This window comes from Carassius carassius, chromosome 28 (assembly GCF_963082965.1).
Source record: "Carassius carassius chromosome 28, fCarCar2.1, whole genome shotgun sequence".
Lineage (NCBI taxonomy): Eukaryota > Metazoa > Chordata > Actinopteri > Cypriniformes > Cyprinidae > Carassius > Carassius carassius.
In genome coordinates this window covers 12,861,509-12,881,059 of record NC_081782.1, presented here as the reverse complement: position 1 = coordinate 12,881,059, position 19,551 = coordinate 12,861,509, and the positions used below count along the sequence as shown (strand labels likewise).

The following is a 19,551-nucleotide window of genomic DNA, read 5'->3' as shown; positions in this document are numbered from 1 at the left end:
TCATGATTAAAATACAATTTATTGCACAGAATCAACACTGAATTGACTTGAGCTATATAATGACACTATTATTTTTTATCATAATCATGAAGCTCTAAATTCATCTAAAAACAGAAAGACTTCACGTATTCAGTCTCTCTTTGTTATGGATCAGTGCATTGAGTCAGTTTGTGGCATACAGATTCGGCCTGAGTCACAAGGATCAGTTCCAAACAGATGGCATGATTTCCATTTAGATTGCCGAAACATTCGCTTCTTCTACACCTCTTAGACACAGACAGACTTTAATCCGCTCTGCCGCTGTGCTCACATCTGGATGGAAAGTTCGGCAGGGTGGGCTTCGGCCAAAATGACTCGACTCCTCCTCTCCTGCCGTGAAGCACTCTCTGCTTTGGGCCGACGCTTTACCCAGAATGCTAAGCTGCAGATGGGACATAGCTGGCATCATTGGCAGGCCTCATTGGCCGGCGTGTTGGAGCGAGAAAGACAATTATTCAGAGGTTTTCTGAGAACACATGAGCCAGGCTGGAAGGTTGTGCTATTGCACACTGGGTCTCCCCTAAACTTTGAATGATTAAAGCTGAATTCCTTTTTGTGCATCTTCTATAGACTATAGATTGATTCTGGCACTGGCTTGCTTTGTTTGGTTTACTCTGGCTTGGCACACAACGATAACTCACTACAAACACCGATCAGCCCAGCAAGATATTGTGCTTCCAGACAAAGAACAGAAGCCTGGAGAGAGAGCCAGAATAATGACATTCTGATAAATAGCTGATTACACAAAAGGGAATAGATAAAAACGTGTCCAGGAAATACACAAATTATTAGTTTGCATGTGGCAGTCATTTTAGAATTCTGCTTCACACCACTGATGGTGATTGTATAAAAAGTGGCTATTTAATTTAATTTTAATATTATTTTGTGTTGTATTGTTTAAAATAATAGGCTACTATGTGTTTTTTAAATAAATTTTGAAACCTTATAAAAAATGTTTAAGGGAAATTAATTTAAAGTAAAGCTCTTAATTTAAAGTAAAGTGCAAACCGTCTTTTGGCGTAAAATAGTACTGTCAGGATTTACTAAAGGCGTGCAGTGAAGAATTAGCACTGAAAAGGCGTGGACACGTTTATTTTTGCACCTGACCTTATTGAATATGCATTTTTAGGAGTTTCCCTTTCAGACTAAAAGTTTGAACTCATCATATTACTGGTATTTGCGCCGTTATTTAACGACCAAACAAAGCATGCCTTAAACAGGCAGTAATTTGCAGCATTTCATTGTGTTCTTTAATGTGTGCATTGTCCGTAAATCACACCCAGAATTTTCCCCTTCCATCAGCGCTTTTATTGAATTGCGCTCTATCACTAATTTGCCATGTTTAGTAAATCTGGCCCCAATTTTCTTGTGAACAGATGTCACAAAGTTAAATCGACTTAAGTAACATTAAGACATTTTTTTGTGAACAGGATCCTAAGCAGTCATGAAATCCCTCCACTGCTAATTGAAAACAGTCATTTTACAGTTGCCATCCGTCTAAGTCATAGACTCCCCCACTGACTTACACACAAGCTCCTCTCTTTGCACTCCTCCATCGCCATTTGTTTCCCCTTTTCTTCGTGAGGAATGTCACTCTCTTGGTCTCCATGGAAAACGCTGCCATTTGACTTGAGTGGAGGGACCTTTCCACTACACTGACCTTCGGTGCTTTTGTGAGGAAAAGCCTGGCGAATCACAGTCCTGCTGGGTGAATGTCATGGGGAGACTTGGCTAACAAGCAGCCGCACGCAACAGAGACATTTCTGAACACTATCATCATGTTCTTCAAGTGAACGCTTCCAAAAGAGTCTCTTAGGATGATGTAATTCAGTAAGATAGTGTTTTGCACATACTCCCTGATGTTGTGGGTAATGTAATTTAGAGTATTTTAGCATCTCCACCTAATCTTACATTTGACTCGAGAGGACCATGAATGAAGTTCTCTTTTGGGTGATATCAGGCCTTTTTTTGCAGCACATCTTCACTGACATTGAGAAATGAAACTCAATTTTCCCTTGCTACTCTCCTGAGGTAGAGAGGTCCCTCTCTGATATTACACCTGCCTGAAAGCAGATAAGTGTGTGTGTGTGTGTGTGTGTGTGTGTGTGTGTGTGTGTATTGGCTGCACAGAAGGTAGCTCAGCCCTGATGTTCTAATTTACTGGGTTGTAAAGGGTTGTGGGGAGCGTTTCAGGTAAACGTTTTGTCCTTTATTTTTATTTGTGGTACCATTGGGTTGGCAGTCGAATGCCGTGGGGTCCGAAAGCTGTCAAACATTACATGAATATGGAATCATTTCAAAATACTCCATTCTCCCCTATGATCTGATGCTTGGAGCTCTGAGAGATTGCCTCCTGTAATAACAATAACCGGCTCTACATCACTGAAAGGCTCTGGCTGCCTTTGATGTAAAAAGGAAGATTATACTGCAGAGCTGCTTCAGAAAAAGGCTCAGTCAAGAGGCATTTGTTGCCATTCCCTCAGATGAGTAGTAATTGCAGCAGTGGACTCTCATCCTCCCTTCTCTCTCTGTTTCTCCCTCTATATAAGCTCAGGCTCTCAGGTACACCCCAGATTCTGTGCGGGTTTTAATTAGGATTCTGTTCATCTAGATTAATCCATCTTTAAAACTAATAGAATGCTAATGCAATTAGACCATGTCCACAGAGATTGATGAATGCACGTCTGGAAAAAGTGCAAGGTCCACTTCCCTCAAATTTCTCTGATTAAATGGCCTAATGGAGTTGGATTCCGAAGTGTTAATCCAACTCGGTTTTACACCCCCACCACAGAGCGGAAAATTACGAGTAAACAGAGCATGGGCAGAGAGGTTCAGAGGAAATCCCACGCTTTCAGACAGGGTGACTGCAGAACTTATTTGCAGGAAAGGAAAATATGGGACTATGACATTTTATAATAATAAAAATTTAATATTGTGAACTATTGTTACCATTTAAAATAACTTTGTTTAAATATTTTGAAATATATTATAAAATGTAATTTACTGTGATGGTAAAGGTCATTGTTATATGCTTTTTTTTCTTGTATTTATATTTATTTTTTAAATAAAAGTGTTTATTTCTTTGAAATAGTCTTACTTATCCTAAACTTATCATATTGTCTGACAAATACATTAATTTTAAATATTTAAATGTGTGTATATGTCTGTACAGTATGTGTGTGTGTGTGTGTGTATATATATATACTGTATTCAAATAAACTTTTTTTGAATTTTTTATTGCAAGACAGTTTCTTGTATTTCCATACATCTCATAGCAGTGGTCTGTTTGCAGGTGTTCTTCAGGGCAGGTGTTTTGGCTAAGCTAGAGGAGCACAGAGATATCCAGACCAGACGCAACATCACCCTGTTTCAGGCAGCTTGCAGGGGCTACTTGGCACGACAAGCCTTCAAGAAGAGGAAGGTAAGTTCCCCTGACCTCATAAAAAGGAATTCATAATGTAAATAATTTATATTAAAACATTTAAGACATTTTTAGCCACTTTTTGTTCAAGCAAAGTGGAAATGTTTTGTGCCTGAGTGTCTCTTTCCCGCTCTCAGCGCTCGAGTTCATTTGTTGTAAAGGTTTGTCTCAGAGTCCATCAGAATGTCGGTGCTGTCTTGAGAAAATCCTTCTGGCTGTGGCCTCGGCTGACAGATAACATTCAATCAGAGCATCTCCAGGGAAGAAGACACCTACCCCACTGCCCTCCATCACAGGCCTATCGATTCTCTCGCCACTGTGTGCCCTGCACTCTGGCCTGGCCCCTCTCTGTCCATTAATTTCTACTTTGCCACTCACTCTGTCTCTTTTTGGGATTAAGCCCCGGCGTCTTGTATTTTGTTCTTCCTTCCTTTCAGTCTCTGAACTTTTGTGCTCTATTCTTACTTTCTCACTTCCACACTCATGCGGCCCTCAGTGGGATTGGCTCAGGCTTTGAGGGCCAGTCCTACGGTTGCCTGTGACTCTGTCTCCGTCTCTTGAGAAGACTGGGCCCCTGTCTCAGTAAAGTTTGTGTGAAAGGACGAGGTGGGCTGGATATAACTCCTCATGCTGCTGTTGGCCCTCGGTGGTCAGCTGTCTTGGCAATAAAACTTCATCAACAACATCCACTTCCTCTTTCAGTGTTGTACACAAACCAAGAAGGCTTTTCTTGGTGAGACTGTGTTTTCAGTTCACCTCAGAGCTCTTGACAGGAGACAAGACTGTTTACTGGATGTTTTGCTGTAAGTAAAGGGAGTTTGAATGAGTTTGTTTGCACTTGTGGGCTGTTGTTTGTATCGGAGATGTTAGTAGGGGTTCCTTTCTTCATTTAGCTCCTGTTTTTTAACCTCTGTTGTTTAGCAGGGCTCCTTGTAAGGCGTCTTTTGTAACACTGATTTGTAGGTGAGCCGCTTTATAGCTGTTGCCATAAAAGATGTCTTGTGTACTTCTAGATTTGTTTAACTTCTTTGAAAAAGTTCTTGACTAAGTACTGTGGCTTTCCATTTGCTGGCGGCTTCACTGTTATTTTCTGCTTTCTGTAAAATTATGGTCCCAACAAAGAGCCTTGTCTGGATGTCTCTGAATCACAGCAACCTGTCCCCAAAGGAATTTGTTTCTTTAGAAAAAAATCTTTTGTCAAGCACATGTCAGAAACCTGTGCTTCACGCTAGACTGAGAGATGAGTCTAGGGATTTGTACTGGGTTGTAGCTGTACTGTAGAAAGTCTCCCGATGGGCCATAACCTCAGACGCCCATGGGCTTGTCAGTGACTATATAATGAATATTGCATGCAAAAGTGCCAACACTCTCTTTTTCTGATAAGCTGTAATCTGATTCAATGGATTTAAGCAATTTCTGGAAGTTAAGGTACACCAATAAGAGCTTTTGAGAATTAAATGATCACAGAATTTGGTTTGCTGGATAGTCAGATCATTGAAATTTTCAAATAAACTGAGGAACTTATTAAAATTAAATATCCACAAGCAGAATTTTATATCATGCCATGTTTTCAAAGCTATTTTTGTAAAAAAAAGAAAAGAAAAAAAAAACTTTTTAAAATAAACATTAACCTGTATTTTTTTTGTTTTTATACACTACCTGTTAACATTTGGGGTAAGGTTTTTTTGTTTTTTTTTGACCATTGCTGATGGCAGTGATGAAAACAGTCTTAGACAGAATCTCAGTATCACATCCTCTTCTAAATCTAAAAAAGTGAGTGGAAAGTGAAAGTGGAAAAACCAAAGTATGTGATGGAGTAATTTTTTCTAAAGGATACATTTAATAATGTCAAGACAAGCAGTGTTGAGTTGAATATTTACAGCAGAACCCATGTGGGAACAGGCTTCCTGTGGCAAACCACAGTTGCCACAACACAAAATCAATTTGCTTGTTTCTCTCTCAGATCGATAATGGAGGGATCTCAGCACCTTGAAGTCTGTTCCAGTTTTAGAGTGCGTTCTAAGCCTCCAGTCCCTCCAGATTTCTCTGTCTTTCCACTCTCCTCTTTTCTGTTTGTCTCTGTGGGGGGCATCTGAAAAGAAGAACAACTCCACGTGGGCTTCTCTGAAGCTCGACGGCTCCTCCCTAAGTTTCTTTGACATTCGTCGGAAATGACACTAGAGGAGCTGGGAATTTCAGGAATGCTAATCGTTTGTCTAATTAACTCATTGCCTAAAGACACAAGCTTTCGCTCCAAGTGTGAACAGATGCCCTCCCAGACACGTGTGAGTGCGCTCAAATGTCCTCGTGTTCATAGGTGCAGATTAATGCCACCTGCTGATCCGTATTCAAATACACACCACACACCTGTTGGAAGGGTTGTGGACGATTTTGTTGGAGTCACATCCGCTCCTGCCAGGCCCCAGGGCTCACAGACACCATATCCTCCAGAAAGCCATTTTAATTAGGAAGCTCTTCCTGATTTCACCGTCTCTTACAAGCTGTTTAGATTGCTGTTTGTGGCATTTATTGTGGTCAAAGCATGGCAAATGAGCTGTGGTGCATATGTCGGCCATGCGGCGCCTCTGTTCAGTGCTGAAGCTTTCTCGCCATGACAAATTAGTCATAGCTCGAATGCAACTTGCACAGACTCTGTCCCGTTAATGTGCTGAATTGGGCCTGTCTAATTGGGTTTCCAGATAATCCGTTATTATTTGAATTGTCCCTGTACCTGCAGCATGTAAATCTTATGCAGGGTTTAAATCAGCTGCCAAGTAGTATTGAAGTTTAATTGAATTACTCAAAGGAGCTAGGGGCTTTTGCTTCGAGCTGCATTTCTACACAGTTGGTACAACTCCAGAATCACTCCTCTGTATAGCCTTCCGACGGCCTCATTGAAGAAAATGTGTTTGTTTTCCATTTATTCTTCCTGTGATCAACACAAATAATGGGTGTTTTGCTGAGGGTTAGTATGTAAGCCATGTTTATGTCCACTTGATGGAGTAGAGCAGCATTTTTTTGTTTCAAACGGAGTCTAGAGTTGAAATAAGTGGGTAGCACACTGAGATGTGTGAGATGACTGACTGTGTGTTCATGCCATGTTATAAATATGAAAAAGTTCTCAACTTGAATTATTTTGTAATTTTAATTTATTAATTTGATTAATGAACAAACAAATTACTCTAAATTGTTAGATATATATATATATATATATATATATATATATATATATATATTATACATACATACAGTTGTGCTTGTAAGTTGACATACCCCTTGCTGAATTAGCAAATAATAATAATTAATTACAAAATAATAATTTTTACAAAATAAGATAGTTCTTGAAAATTACGTTATTTTTTATTTAGTACTGTCCTGAATACGCTATTTCACAGAACAGATCTTTATACATATATATACTCCACAAGAAGACAAAATAACTGAATTTATAAAAATTGCCCCCTTCAAAAGTTTACATACCCTTGAATTTTAATACTTTGAGTCGTTTCCTGGATGATTCACAACAGTTTTCTGTTTTGTGATGGTAATTCATGAGTCTTGCGTTAGTCCTGAGCAGTTCAACTGCCTGCTGTTCTTTAGAAAATTTCCCCAGCTCTTGCACAGTCTTTTGTTTTCCAGCATCTTTTGCATATTCGAACATTTTCTAAAAGTGACTGTATGATTTTGAGATCCATCTTTTCACACTGAGGACAACTGAGGGACTCATATGCATCTATTACAGAAGGTTCAAATGCTCACTTATGCTACAGAAAAAAAACATGCATTAATAGCTTTACATTAAAAGTCTACAGAGTCTTAATGCCCTTCAAAGTCTACAGAGGGTAGTTACAATTGACAAAATAAGTTTAATTTACCCTGATCTTCAAATTCAAAAAGTCCCTCAGTTGTCCTCAGTGTGAAAAGATGGATCTCAAAATCAAACAGTCACTTTTAGAAAATGTTCAAATATGCAGAAGATGCTGGAAAAACAAAGAATGTGCAGGTGCTGGGGACTTTTCAGAAGAACAGCAGGCAGTTGAACTGCTCGGGACCAACACGGACTCATGAACAACATCACAAAACAAAAATAGTCTTGGATCATCCAGGAAACGGCACAAAGTATTAAGATTCAAGGGTATGTAAACTTTGGAATGGGGTTATTTTTATCAATTCAATTATAATTTTTTCTTGTGGAGTATATATAAACATGTTTTACGTGATATATTCATGACAGTACTACAGTAAATAAAAAAAGAACATGCAATTCCATGGAGCTGTCTTATTTTGTTAAAATAATTAACATATTTTCATATTCTGGTGTATGTAAACTTATGAGCACAACTCTGTGTGTGTGTGTGTGTGTGTCTATATATATATATATATATATATATATATATATATATATATATATATATATATATATATATATATATATATACAGTCTTATTAATAGATTCTCATAAGCTTTATGATAATACTGTTAATTACTAAGTAGGCCCAATGTAATGAATAAAATGTAAAAATAAATAAATGAAATAAAATATTTTATAATTCGTATTTGTTCATTCACTCACTTTTTAAAGACTTCCTAAATATTAAATTTAGTTTAATTTGATAGCACTCTGAAATTGATAAGTAGGCCTACCCAATGTGATGAATAAAATAATTAAATAAAAGAAAGTACTATTAAAAATATATAAATATAATATAATATGCATATGTATTATTATTTTATTTTAATTTGTTTTAATATAAAAAAATCATTAATATTAAATGAAATGTAATTTAATTTGATAACACTCTGAAATTGATAAGTAGCCCTACCCAATGTGATAAATAAAATATTAAAATACATAATTAAGAGAAAATACTATCAGAAATGTATTTATTTATTTTAAATTATTTTTTTATATTACATTTAAACACTTCTTAAATATTTAATTAAATTACATTTAATTTAAGTAGGCCTATCTAATGTAATGAAAACATTTTTTTTAAAAAGAGGAACATTTATTTTTTTTAAATATTACTTAAATCTTTCCTAAATGTTACATTTATTAATTTTTGAATAGTGTAATTTAGTTTTTAAATAATAAATATTTATCTCATACTTCATTATAAAACATTTTGCTTGCTCTTGGGGTTATACCTCACTTGCTGGTTCCTTGCGTTTAGTCAATAGTCCCACCCATAGGCTTATTGCAGACCATACTGTGGACGTCCTGGAGCTGAAAAGGTCCATTCAGTGCTGGTTTCCCCAAGGGAAGCTCTTTGACCGTGGGGCCCTGGCCTCTAAACACAGGCCTGCTATTGTCCTACTGGCCTCTGATTGGTTTGAACCACTGTACTTCACAAGCACAAGACCTGACAATTTCTCACAAGCACAGCAGTAGGAAGAACAGGCAGTCATAAACAAAATGTCTTTGTTTTTCAGATCCAGCACATGGCAATCCGCTGCATCCAGAAAAACATCAAGAAGAACCGGGGTGTGAAAGGCTGGCCGTGGTGGAAGCTCTTCACCACCGTCCGTCCTCTCATCGAGGTTCAGCTTACAGAGGAACAGATCCGCGGCAAAGACGTAAGCACCCGTCATCTTCACTAACCACTTCAGATGCTCTAAATAGGCATGTCATGTACAGGTTTTGCCTTTTGTCAATAGCACAGCTGAATTTAAAGCCCATCTGTGTGGCTTTTAATGCCCCTCTCGGTTTCTCCGCCCTGCAGGGGTCCCTCTCAAATTCAACTGCATCTCTCAGTTGCACCCAAAGCGCCCATCTCTTTGATTACTGTCTCTGTGGCTTCACCTCAGTCTGAGTGTTTGTAGAGTTGTGTGTGTTTGTGTGTGGGGAGAGTGGCAGAGTTGTGTGTATGCATACATTACCTATGAAGCTCGCTGGATCAAAAGCAACTCTGCTTCCCACAGGGGAGTGCATTAGCATGTCACAGAGCGTGTGCGCACGCGTGCGTGTTTCGTCCGCTGGGCCGCGTCCCACTGAGTGCTTGTGTAGCCAAGCAGTCAGGCGTGCTCCTGCGAGAGACAGACGGGTGCTGATATTGCCTCCAAACAGCCTGCTTTTAACAAACAAACACAGAGTCACTATCTCCTCTGCACAAACAGCCTTCATAGCTGAAACTGATTGCCTGCAGTTCTCTCAAGTTGGCAAAAGAAAAGTTTAAGAAAGTGGGAGGAGGTTTGCGGTACAGAGTCGCAGAGACTCAGGGAATAGGGCAGCGTTTCCACCTGTCTCTCATTCTGTTCTAATTCATCTTACCTGTCTATCTCTATAATTCGCTGAATATAGTGGCTGTCATTGTGTCTGAATGTCTGACTGTCTGTGGTCTTTTTTTTTTTTAGCTGAATTTTGTCATCCTATCTTTCTGACTGTCTTATTATTGTGTTCCTTTGATTGCCTGTCTGTCTTTAGGAGGAAATTCAGCAACTCAAGTTGAAGCTGGAGAAAGTGGAGAAGGAGAGGAATGAATTGAGACTCAATAGTGACCGACTGGAAAGCAAGGTTAGTGCTGAAATTCAGTTCACTTCACAAACTGAGATTGACTTCAAATTCAGTTCAGATTCAGTTCAAATTGAATTTGAAGAAACTAAACTTTCAAGTTTGTCACATACCAAATACCGATGTTTCAGTAAGCAATGCCAATGATATTTCATTATTCCAGATAAGAATTTTGTGATAACAGCAAAAATGAATGGAATTACACTAATTAGTAGGTTTTATTTAAGAAGTTATATATTAGTATAAATATCAACAAAATAAATTGGTTACATTTTAAATAAATATAAGGGTTATAATAATTAAAATAACCCCTTTTATTAAAAAAATACATGTTAATGCAAATATTAACAAAAAACAATGGCGTACAATTAATTATTCAAGACAACTTCAATAAAGAATTTAATACAAAAATATTTTATATTTAAATATAATTATTGTATGTATATTGTAAATGTAAACATGTATATTCTTCATATAATTTGAATTATTTATTATTAAATATATATATATATATATATATATATATATATATATATATATATATATATATATATATATATATATATATAAAAACACTAAAAAACAATTTAATTGAATTGAAGATTACAGCAATACTGTATCTCAAGTATTCAAATAAACATTAAGCAATAAGAAAAAAGGAAATGTAATTAAAATAAATTATTAAATTAAATGTCTGGCACCATCTGCAAGTGCATGATTTTAGATACAGTACAATACTGTACATAAATGTTTGTAACAGCTGCTAACAGCTGAATTATAAACATTATAAACAGAGACCGGTCTATTAGAATAACATCACAATCCAAGCATCATGTGAAACATGTTTTGACATATAGCTAATGTTGATACTAAAGTGTAATGCATCCCTACATTTACATGTCCAATATAAGGCATCCATAATTAAATTCCTACATCAGGTTATTGCTATACATATATCAGTATTGCATCAGTGTACAAAATCACACCTTTACACACACACACATATACACACACAGTCACAGACACCCAGACCTTACGCCATCACCATCTCACCACATTACAAAACAAATCCATCATCTGTGTGTGAAATATGCGAGCGATGATACACATGTGAAGTGCTGCATATGTGTGTGAGATGAGCTCATACACTGCTCTAGAGTTTGCATAGAGCATGTGTGACACATCTAGTGGACACACACTTCATGTTCTCTCATTATATGTGTTTTTCAGATCACAGAACTCTCATCAGAGCTCGCCGATGAGCGCAACACGGGCGAATCCGCCTCGCAGCTGCTGGAATCTGAGACCTCGGATAGACTGAGGCTAGAGAAAGACATGAAAGATCTACAGGTACCACACACACTCTTCTGAACAGAAACCGAGTTGTGACTTGATGGTTTTCTGTGAGGAAATCTCCTCATGCCTGAAATAGATGTTTTCTGCCAATGCACAGACAATGCAGTTCATGCAGCAGAGCGTGAGCCGTATACAAATTGTGTCGTCTCTTATTAAATATCAATGTGAAAGATATAGTGTGTGAGAGATAGAGACTGCAGGTGTTTGTCTCTGTATGCCTGGAGTGTGTGTGTGTGTGTTTTTATGTTTCTCTTAGGCTCAAGGTTGCCTGTGTGAGCAGATGGTCTGAGTATTTCCCTGCAGAACAGAGAGCTGATGTGCTGTGTGTGTGTGTGTGTGTGTGTGTGTGTTTGCTTGTCAGGCCAAGTTTGACACTATGAAGAAGCAGATGGAGTCTATGGAGATGGAGGTGATGGAGGCACGACTCATACGGGCATCAGAGCTCAATGGGGAAATGGACGACGATGACACTGGTGAGTTTGTGATGTCATTTCCTAGACGGAGGAAATTTGGAAACAAATGTCTTGGTGAAGTGATTCCCTCATGAGCTTTGAGCAAAGCTTTTAAGTGAAAACTATCACAGTCTTCCTGAATCGTTTTGGCAGAATTGAAGGGTTATCTGGGAGGATTTCCAGGAGTGTGGCGGCCCATGACTCTCTGGTGACGAGGAGAGCTTCAGGTGTGCTGAGCGTTTCAGCGTGGCACCTCCAGACAAATGAGAAAATAATCTGTAGCATCAGAGCCGCTGCTCCTCATTAAGCTATTTATATGGAAATGCCAGGGGGCACTGAAAAAACCAAACATACGCACACTCTCTCTCTCTCTATGTCTCTCTCACTCTTTTTCATTCCTTTATACTTGTGCTTCTGGAACTTTCCACGAAGAGGGAAAATTTGGTTTCTCAATTGTTTCTCAATTGTTGTCAAAAGTATTAGACATACACCTGTACATGTTTTGCTTTGAGAATTGTTGGATATATAAACTCCATATAACATAAAATTGACTTGGCATAAATGTAGGGCTGGGTTTTGACACAAATTTCACAATTCAATTAGATTTTCAAAACGCAAGCTTGTGAATGAGTCGATTCCCAATTCGATTCATTTTGATTCAATATTGATTATTTTGTATATATATCACGTACACATGGCAAATTTTCTCAAGGAACAAAATTCTCTTAACTAATGCTGTAAAATATACATGAGAGTCAGTTGGTACATACTATAATATTGAAGGTTAAAACATTTTTTGGCTAGGCTTTACAACCGCTTAAACACTTAAAAGTTTTTATAATAAAAGTTACAATTACATAATATTTCTACTTCAATTCATTTTTTTTTTAAATATAAACATTTAAATGGTGTCTGTCATAAAAAATATAAATAAAACATTGAAGAACAGTAAAAACTGATTATGAATATATCATATGGTGCATGCATATATTTAGCAAAATTTATTTTTGTATTTTTCTAACTTACTAATGAGTTTATGGTCACCGAATATGTTTTCACGTTTATGATGTTACGTGACATTGTTTACAAGCCTTAATGTAGACATCTTTGTACGGCTGAAACACTGATTGAACGATTAAATGAGACAGGATATGGATTGTGAAGTTGTACTCTTTCTTTTAACTTAACTTTGGATGCTTAGTCATGTTTATATATACTGCATTGTTTATAGCTTAAATTTGAAACCCTGCTTCGGATAATTATTTTTTTTTTGAAAACAGGATTTTTTTCAAACCCTGTTCTTGGAGTGCAAAAGTGTCAGAAAAAAAAAACATTTTTCTGCATTTATAATATTAAGAAATGTTTCTAGTGCAGCAAATCAGCATATTAGAATGATTTCAGAAGAATCATGTGACACTGAAGACTGGAGTAATGGCTTCTAAACATTTGGCTTCACCAAAATCTATAAAAAATATTAAAAGATGATTTAAAATGATTATTTTTGGTGGTCATTGGAGATTAAAGGTCCTTGCACACTGAATCAAAAATTTCTGTGTTTATCTCTTTTTTTCATATTCGTCATCCTTTCCTATCAAAATGCTCGCTGTGGATTTGAAAACGCAGAAAAACTAACCTAATCCTGAATGTTTTATGATGGACGAAAGTTTCAGAGGCACTGTGTAAATGTGATAGACACAACGTGAGGTCGTATTTGTTTTTTAACGTGCAAAAATTTCAAATGAGAATTTCAGACTCTGTGTGCAAAGATCTTAATGCTCACTTAAAAGTCTTGTCAACCGTAGATGTTTAAACGCTAGTTTTTTACACCCTATTCCTGGAAAGTGGCTTCTGTTTTCTCATTGTCTTTCTTCCTCCCCTCAATATACACACACTTACTCTTACTTTTTCCTCAGTCCTTCCTATTTCTTCTCATATTGTTCTCTATGAAAGCCTGACCGTGATCATACTCAGTAGTGCTGTTCTTAGAATCGCAGCTGTCATGAACTGAGCTCGTTTAAATGCATGTGTCAGACTGGTGACGGCTTGTTCTCACCTCTGTGTCATGCAGCTGATCTCTAAGGCTTAATGCTAATCCACCAACATTTGATTTATTCCCTTTCCAGCAATTACGTTCTCTAATGGTGATGTGGATTGGCTCCATTCTGCATTCCAACGCTAAAGCCACCTCTCATATCTAGGTTTCAGAGCTTTTCATTTTTTTGCCTTAAGTTGTGTATATTAATTTTTTTTTCCCCTTATTGTCAAATTCACAGAATGGGATTTTTTGTGAATCATAATCAAAAGGATTGCAGTAAAATTTCCCTGGCAGAGGTCCGTAGTTTAAACCTTGGCTCTCTTTAGGGAATGACCGCGGACAATCTGGCATGCTGTGTTTCATCTCCAAAATCATATTGCAATTATGATTCCAAATAATATGATTTAACTGCTTTATGACAGACATCTGACATCTCTAATTGCACCGCAAACTACAAGTGCACTGAACCTGTTGAAATAGAGTACTTGGACTACTGTATGTGCAGCAGACAAAAGAGCTTTGAAGCACTGACATATTTATTTAATTTAATAACATCCTTTTGCATTTGAGTAATTACACAAGGCCATCTCGCAATGAATTGTGCAGCCATAATCATCACTGACTGTGTTTTCAGGAGGAGAATGGAGGCTCAAGTATGAGAGAGCCATCAGAGAGATTGAGTTTACCAAGAAGAGACTCCAGCAAGAGTTCGATGACAAACTAGAGGTGGAGCAGCAAAACAAGAGGCAGCTCGAGAGAAAGGTAATGGCGTCTTAGACACTCGAAAGCTGACAGCTCTGGTCTGATACACAATATCGGTTTGATATGTTATCAGATACTATTTTTCTTTTTATTTAATTGTGGAAATCAGTATTCCCTTCTGACGTTATTCTTCCAAACCAACCAAAACATCATAAAGACTCAGACTTCACTCGTATTGTCAGTGTGGTCCAACAGCATGTACTGTCTCAAGCTTGAATGTATTAGCTGAAAGTCATACATCTAGACAAGACACACACTGGATGGACAGATCCACCTGTACAGACTCACTGAGAATCTGTGTGTTCAGCTGACAGACCTGCAGGCGGACAATGAAGAGGTGCAGCGTGTGGCGCAGCAGCTGAAGAAGAAATGCCAGAGACTGACAGCCGAGCTGCAGGACACCAAACTGCACCTGGAAGGGCAGCAGAGCCGCAACCACGACCTGGAGAAAAAACAGCGAAAGTGAGTCCGACTAGATAAAGATTTACCAACAAGAGTTGGTAAGAGATTTTGGTGCTCGTATGTTCCCACCCAAAAAGTGAAATTTAATTGGCCCAAAATCCAGTTCTTCATAACTGAATGCTATAATGATGGGAGTCAGTACAGATTTGCGAATTTGATTCGATTTTGATTGATTCCATTTCAGTGTTATTTTATTACAATTCCTTTCGGTGCATTTTCGTTCTGATGACTGGCAAAGTCAGGCAAACTCAGGCAAAGTATGATTTCTTTTGGCAACCTTCTAACTTGGAATATCATGAAAAAATCATTTTAAACAACAACAGTCTGTGTGGTTGAATGAGTTAATCTTGCAAAACACAGCAACTGAAAAATAGGCATCGACTAAAAAGAATCTCTATGAAATGAAGATCACAATAAATTGGAAAATCTATATTTTAATCTAACTCTAGTTTGTTTATCGTCAGATATTTTTTGGTGGTTTGATTCACACAGCAACTTTGAGGACAGTAGAATTACTTTACGATGGAAGTGTGAGTAAAGCCTGTTTTCACCAAAAATGATAGCTATTAAGATAATTACTTTAGTGTGGACACAAACAGAAAATAAAGTTATGTATATTATAAGCGTGCACTGCCGTTTTCTGCTGCTTTAAATGCACAAGAGCTGGGCAGATTCTTATTGGCTTTCAATGTATTAATCATTTGTCAGCTGGAAAACAAATGTGCCATTATTGTTGTGGTGTGAACTTCATTACTCTCACAGAATTAGAACAATAATAGTTTTCATCCTTCGTGTGAACAAGCCTTAAGAATAGTCCAACAGTGCCTCAGTAACAAGCATCTCAAAATGAAAGCTTTAAGACTATTTCTCCGAGCAGTAGGCTGTAAGCAGAGTGATGGTGGTGTGTGAAGGTGCTGCAGCTAAGCCTCTTTAGACTCTTGAGTAAACAGGCGGAGGCTGTGCCTGCCACTGCGGAGGGGATGTGTGAAAGTCTAAACGAAATGATCGGCCCGAGGCTCAGGGTGACGGCATATTTAGCCAGTAGGAGAGATGGGGGAGGGCAAGGAGAGCGGCCCTTCATCTCTCTGTGGGGCTCGGATTAACACAGAGAGTTGCATAAGACTCATTTATGGGATCATAACGGCCTCGGAGAGAAGGGGGTGGAGAACAAGAGAGAACTAGGAAAAGAGGGAAAGAACAAACTGATTTGCCCCGAAGCGTCACAACTCCCACCTCCTTGCTCATTGTTGCTCTCTTGCAGGTTAACCCAATCAGAATGCTTTTCTCTAATACCCCTCCTGACACACACGTCACACACAATACCGTAAAGCTTACATGAGTTTTAGTTTCTCAACACTCTACTATGCTTGGCTATTTTAGGAAAAGCAGGTATGCTATGTATATATATATATATATATATTTTTTATTTTTTTTTGATGTTTTGTATCATGTTATTTGTTTTTGGTAAACCATTTTTGTGTATTTCACATTAAACTCGTGCTTTGTTTATAGTGATCAGAGAGATTAGTCATTCAAGAATTAGAAACTCACTTTAATTGCCGTATTGTATATATTTTGACTAGTGGTCAACTAATATGGGTTTTTCTATAGCAAATACTGATATCTAAAGAGCAGGGAGGCAGATGTTATCATGATACACACTAAAACAGTTTAAGAGCATCAACCTGTATGAAATAAATCGGAAATAGATAAACTACTGTATACTTCATAGACAAAAACTGTCATACCTAACAAAACTTTCTAAAATAACACCGTTTTGTTTCTATTGCCAATTTGATGCTTACGGTCTCATTTGCTTCCAGTTATTTTTAGCTGTACAAAACTGCTCGTTTTGCTGCTTGATATTGCAAATTGGCGTCTTATCATATTATTTTAAGATATTATCATAATTTTGAACATACTGGTTTGTTAAAAAAAAATGTTATGTCACTTTTTCATATTTAGTTTTATATGAAGGGCTATCATGGTTGTAGTTTAGTGCTTGTGGAATTTATTTGGTCTTGGCAGATCAGGTGCAATATGACAGCTCGCTCCACCACATCAGAAAAGAGAGAGTAAAGCATCTGGAAAGTGTCTTTGTACCTTTGTTTCCTCTTTCTTTGACTTTTAGTTTGTTGATGGTGTGTTTTTTGTGTGTATGCATTGTCTGCAGGTTTGACTCCGAGCAGACTCAGGCTCAAGAGGAGGTTCAGAGAGAGAAGAGTCAGCGGGAAAAACTGAGCAGAGAGAAAGACATGCTGACCGGGGAAGTGTTCAGCCTCAGACAACAACTGGAGGTCAGCAACCTCTCTTATATCATCCTCCTTTGTTGTCTCACACTCACAGATTTTCCTGGCTGTGACGTAGTCATGTCAGTGTGTGCTCAGTCCAGACCGTGTTGTTCTAAATGAGTTTTTCTCTGCTCTCTCAGGATAAGGATCTGGAGATATGTGCTGTCAATCTGAAGCTCGAGCAAATGGAAGCAGAGCTTCAAGATCTGAACTCACAGGAGACAAAGGATGAAGCATCATTGGCCAAGGTTAAAAAGCAGCTTCGTGACCTGGAGGCAAAGGTCAAAGATCAAGAAGAAGAGCTTGATGAACAGGCTGGGACCATTCAGATGCTCGAGCAGGTAATCAAACTCGCACACTATCACATTTCTTTACATCTTGGTCAGAACTTTATTCATTTTCACTAACTTTTGCAACAGTTTTGTTTTCAAACTTTTTCTAAGTAAACCCATGCACACACACCACACTCCGGCCAGCTGTACACTCGTGACATCAAGAAGAATATACATTGTATTGAGCTGCCTGATGTTTAATGTATTATTTCTTGGAATGATGCACATTCTCCGTGCACACAATTTTCACCTGCTATGCGTAATATGCTAATTCATGTAAATTCAGCTGATGTGTTGGTATGAAGAAACTGTCAATACTCACAGTCGGCATAAATTATAATAATAATTACAAAGCTTTTTATTGGCCTGTGTGACAGGGATATTTTGCATATGCATTTGTATGCATATAATGCCTGTTCCACTGGATTCAAATGCATGTTCGTATGCTTGCAGAAGGTGTGGATTTGTATTAACTGAGCTGTTGATGTTGTGACCTGCAGGCCAAGCTGCGTCTGGAGATGGAGATGGAGAGACTGAGACAGACACATTCGAAAGAGATTGAGAGCAAAGACGACGAGGTGGAGGAGATCAGACAGTCCTGCAGCAAGAAGGTATGATACAGTCAACCAGCTGTTATTCAACAAAAATAACTGCAAATAATCATTACAACCTTTGGTATGTTAGCTTCATTGTACGTATGAATGAAATTATGTATGTATTTAATTGATTTAAAAATTTCAGTCTTCATGTTATGCAAATGCTGAATTTTGTGGAGATGTTTGTAAATAAAAGAAAATCAATATTAATAATAATAATAATAGTGGTAGTAGTAATGTTAGTGTTATTATTTATTTATTAATTATTTATACTATTAATATTAATTTTAGGTAATATCTGTATTAAATAATATAATTTGTTAAAAGTAAATATTAGTATGAAGTGAAATATTTTAATGTACTGTTAATTAATGCATTACTATATTAACAAAACTTTTAGCGTTGTTATTATTATTAGTAGTACTGTCAAATTGATTAATCGCATCCAAATTAAATGTTTTTGTCATTTATTTGTGTACTTTGCATATTTATGCGTAAATACACACACATGTATATATTTAAGAAATATTAAAGTGTATATAAATATTCATATTTATATATGATTTATATATTATATTAATATATATGTATACATATGTATAATATAATATATATATTTATAGTTTTATTGTTATATAATATTTATAAAACATATTTATTATATAATGTTATTATTATATAATATAATAAATATATATATTTATAAATATGTATGCATATATGCATATTTTATATATATATATAAAACTGTATTTAATAAATACATGTGTATATATGTGTATTTATATATACATATAAATATACAGTACACATTACGGAAACACAATATTTTATTTTGGATGCGATTAATTGCATTTAATTGATTTGTCAGCACTTATTATTATTATTTTCTTTTAATAACAAAAAGTTTTGTCATGATGGGGACTCAAATGTCTTCTTTATTCTGATCACTGCAAAATAAGTCTATGTCTCAGAAAACATCTTTTATGTCAAAATCATTAGAAAAGTATGATTAAAAAAAAAAAAGAGTACAAATAGCCCTTAGAGCTCCCATACACTTGTACAAGTCAACAGCTAACACCACTTAAACATGCTCAGAATACTTTACAACTGGTTTCAGAAGTTCAGGTGAGTTCAGTTTATAACATTTTAATTGCTAATGTTCAGTTCTTATGCAGAGCTCATTTCAACTCCTGTACAACATAAATAAACAAGACATATGCGGCCATGTGTTGAATAAGAATTTCCATTCAGCATTGTTCAGCGCAGCTCTTGTTGCAGATAGCGGCTTTC

The 19,551-nt window shown here is 36.9% G+C and overlaps 1 protein-coding gene across 13 annotated transcripts in view; it reads left to right on the top strand.

The window, feature by feature from the left end:
* myo18ab (myosin XVIIIA b) overlaps window positions 1-19,551 on the top strand; it is a 106,042-nt gene that overhangs the window by 65,727 nt on the left and 20,764 nt on the right. For all 13 annotated transcript variants that reach the window (XM_059514389.1, XM_059514388.1, XM_059514386.1 and 10 more), the window contains 10 exons: window positions 3,332-3,460; window positions 8,895-9,038; window positions 9,886-9,975; window positions 11,203-11,322; window positions 11,690-11,801; window positions 14,450-14,577; window positions 14,885-15,039; window positions 17,213-17,336; window positions 17,471-17,671; window positions 18,163-18,273. In XM_059514389.1, coding sequence (XP_059370372.1) covers window positions 3,332-3,460; window positions 8,895-9,038; window positions 9,886-9,975; window positions 11,203-11,322; window positions 11,690-11,801; window positions 14,450-14,577; window positions 14,885-15,039; window positions 17,213-17,336; window positions 17,471-17,671; window positions 18,163-18,273 — 1,314 coding nt within the window. The remainder of the gene's footprint in view (window positions 1-3,331; window positions 3,461-8,894; window positions 9,039-9,885; window positions 9,976-11,202; window positions 11,323-11,689; window positions 11,802-14,449; window positions 14,578-14,884; window positions 15,040-17,212; window positions 17,337-17,470; window positions 17,672-18,162; window positions 18,274-19,551) is intronic.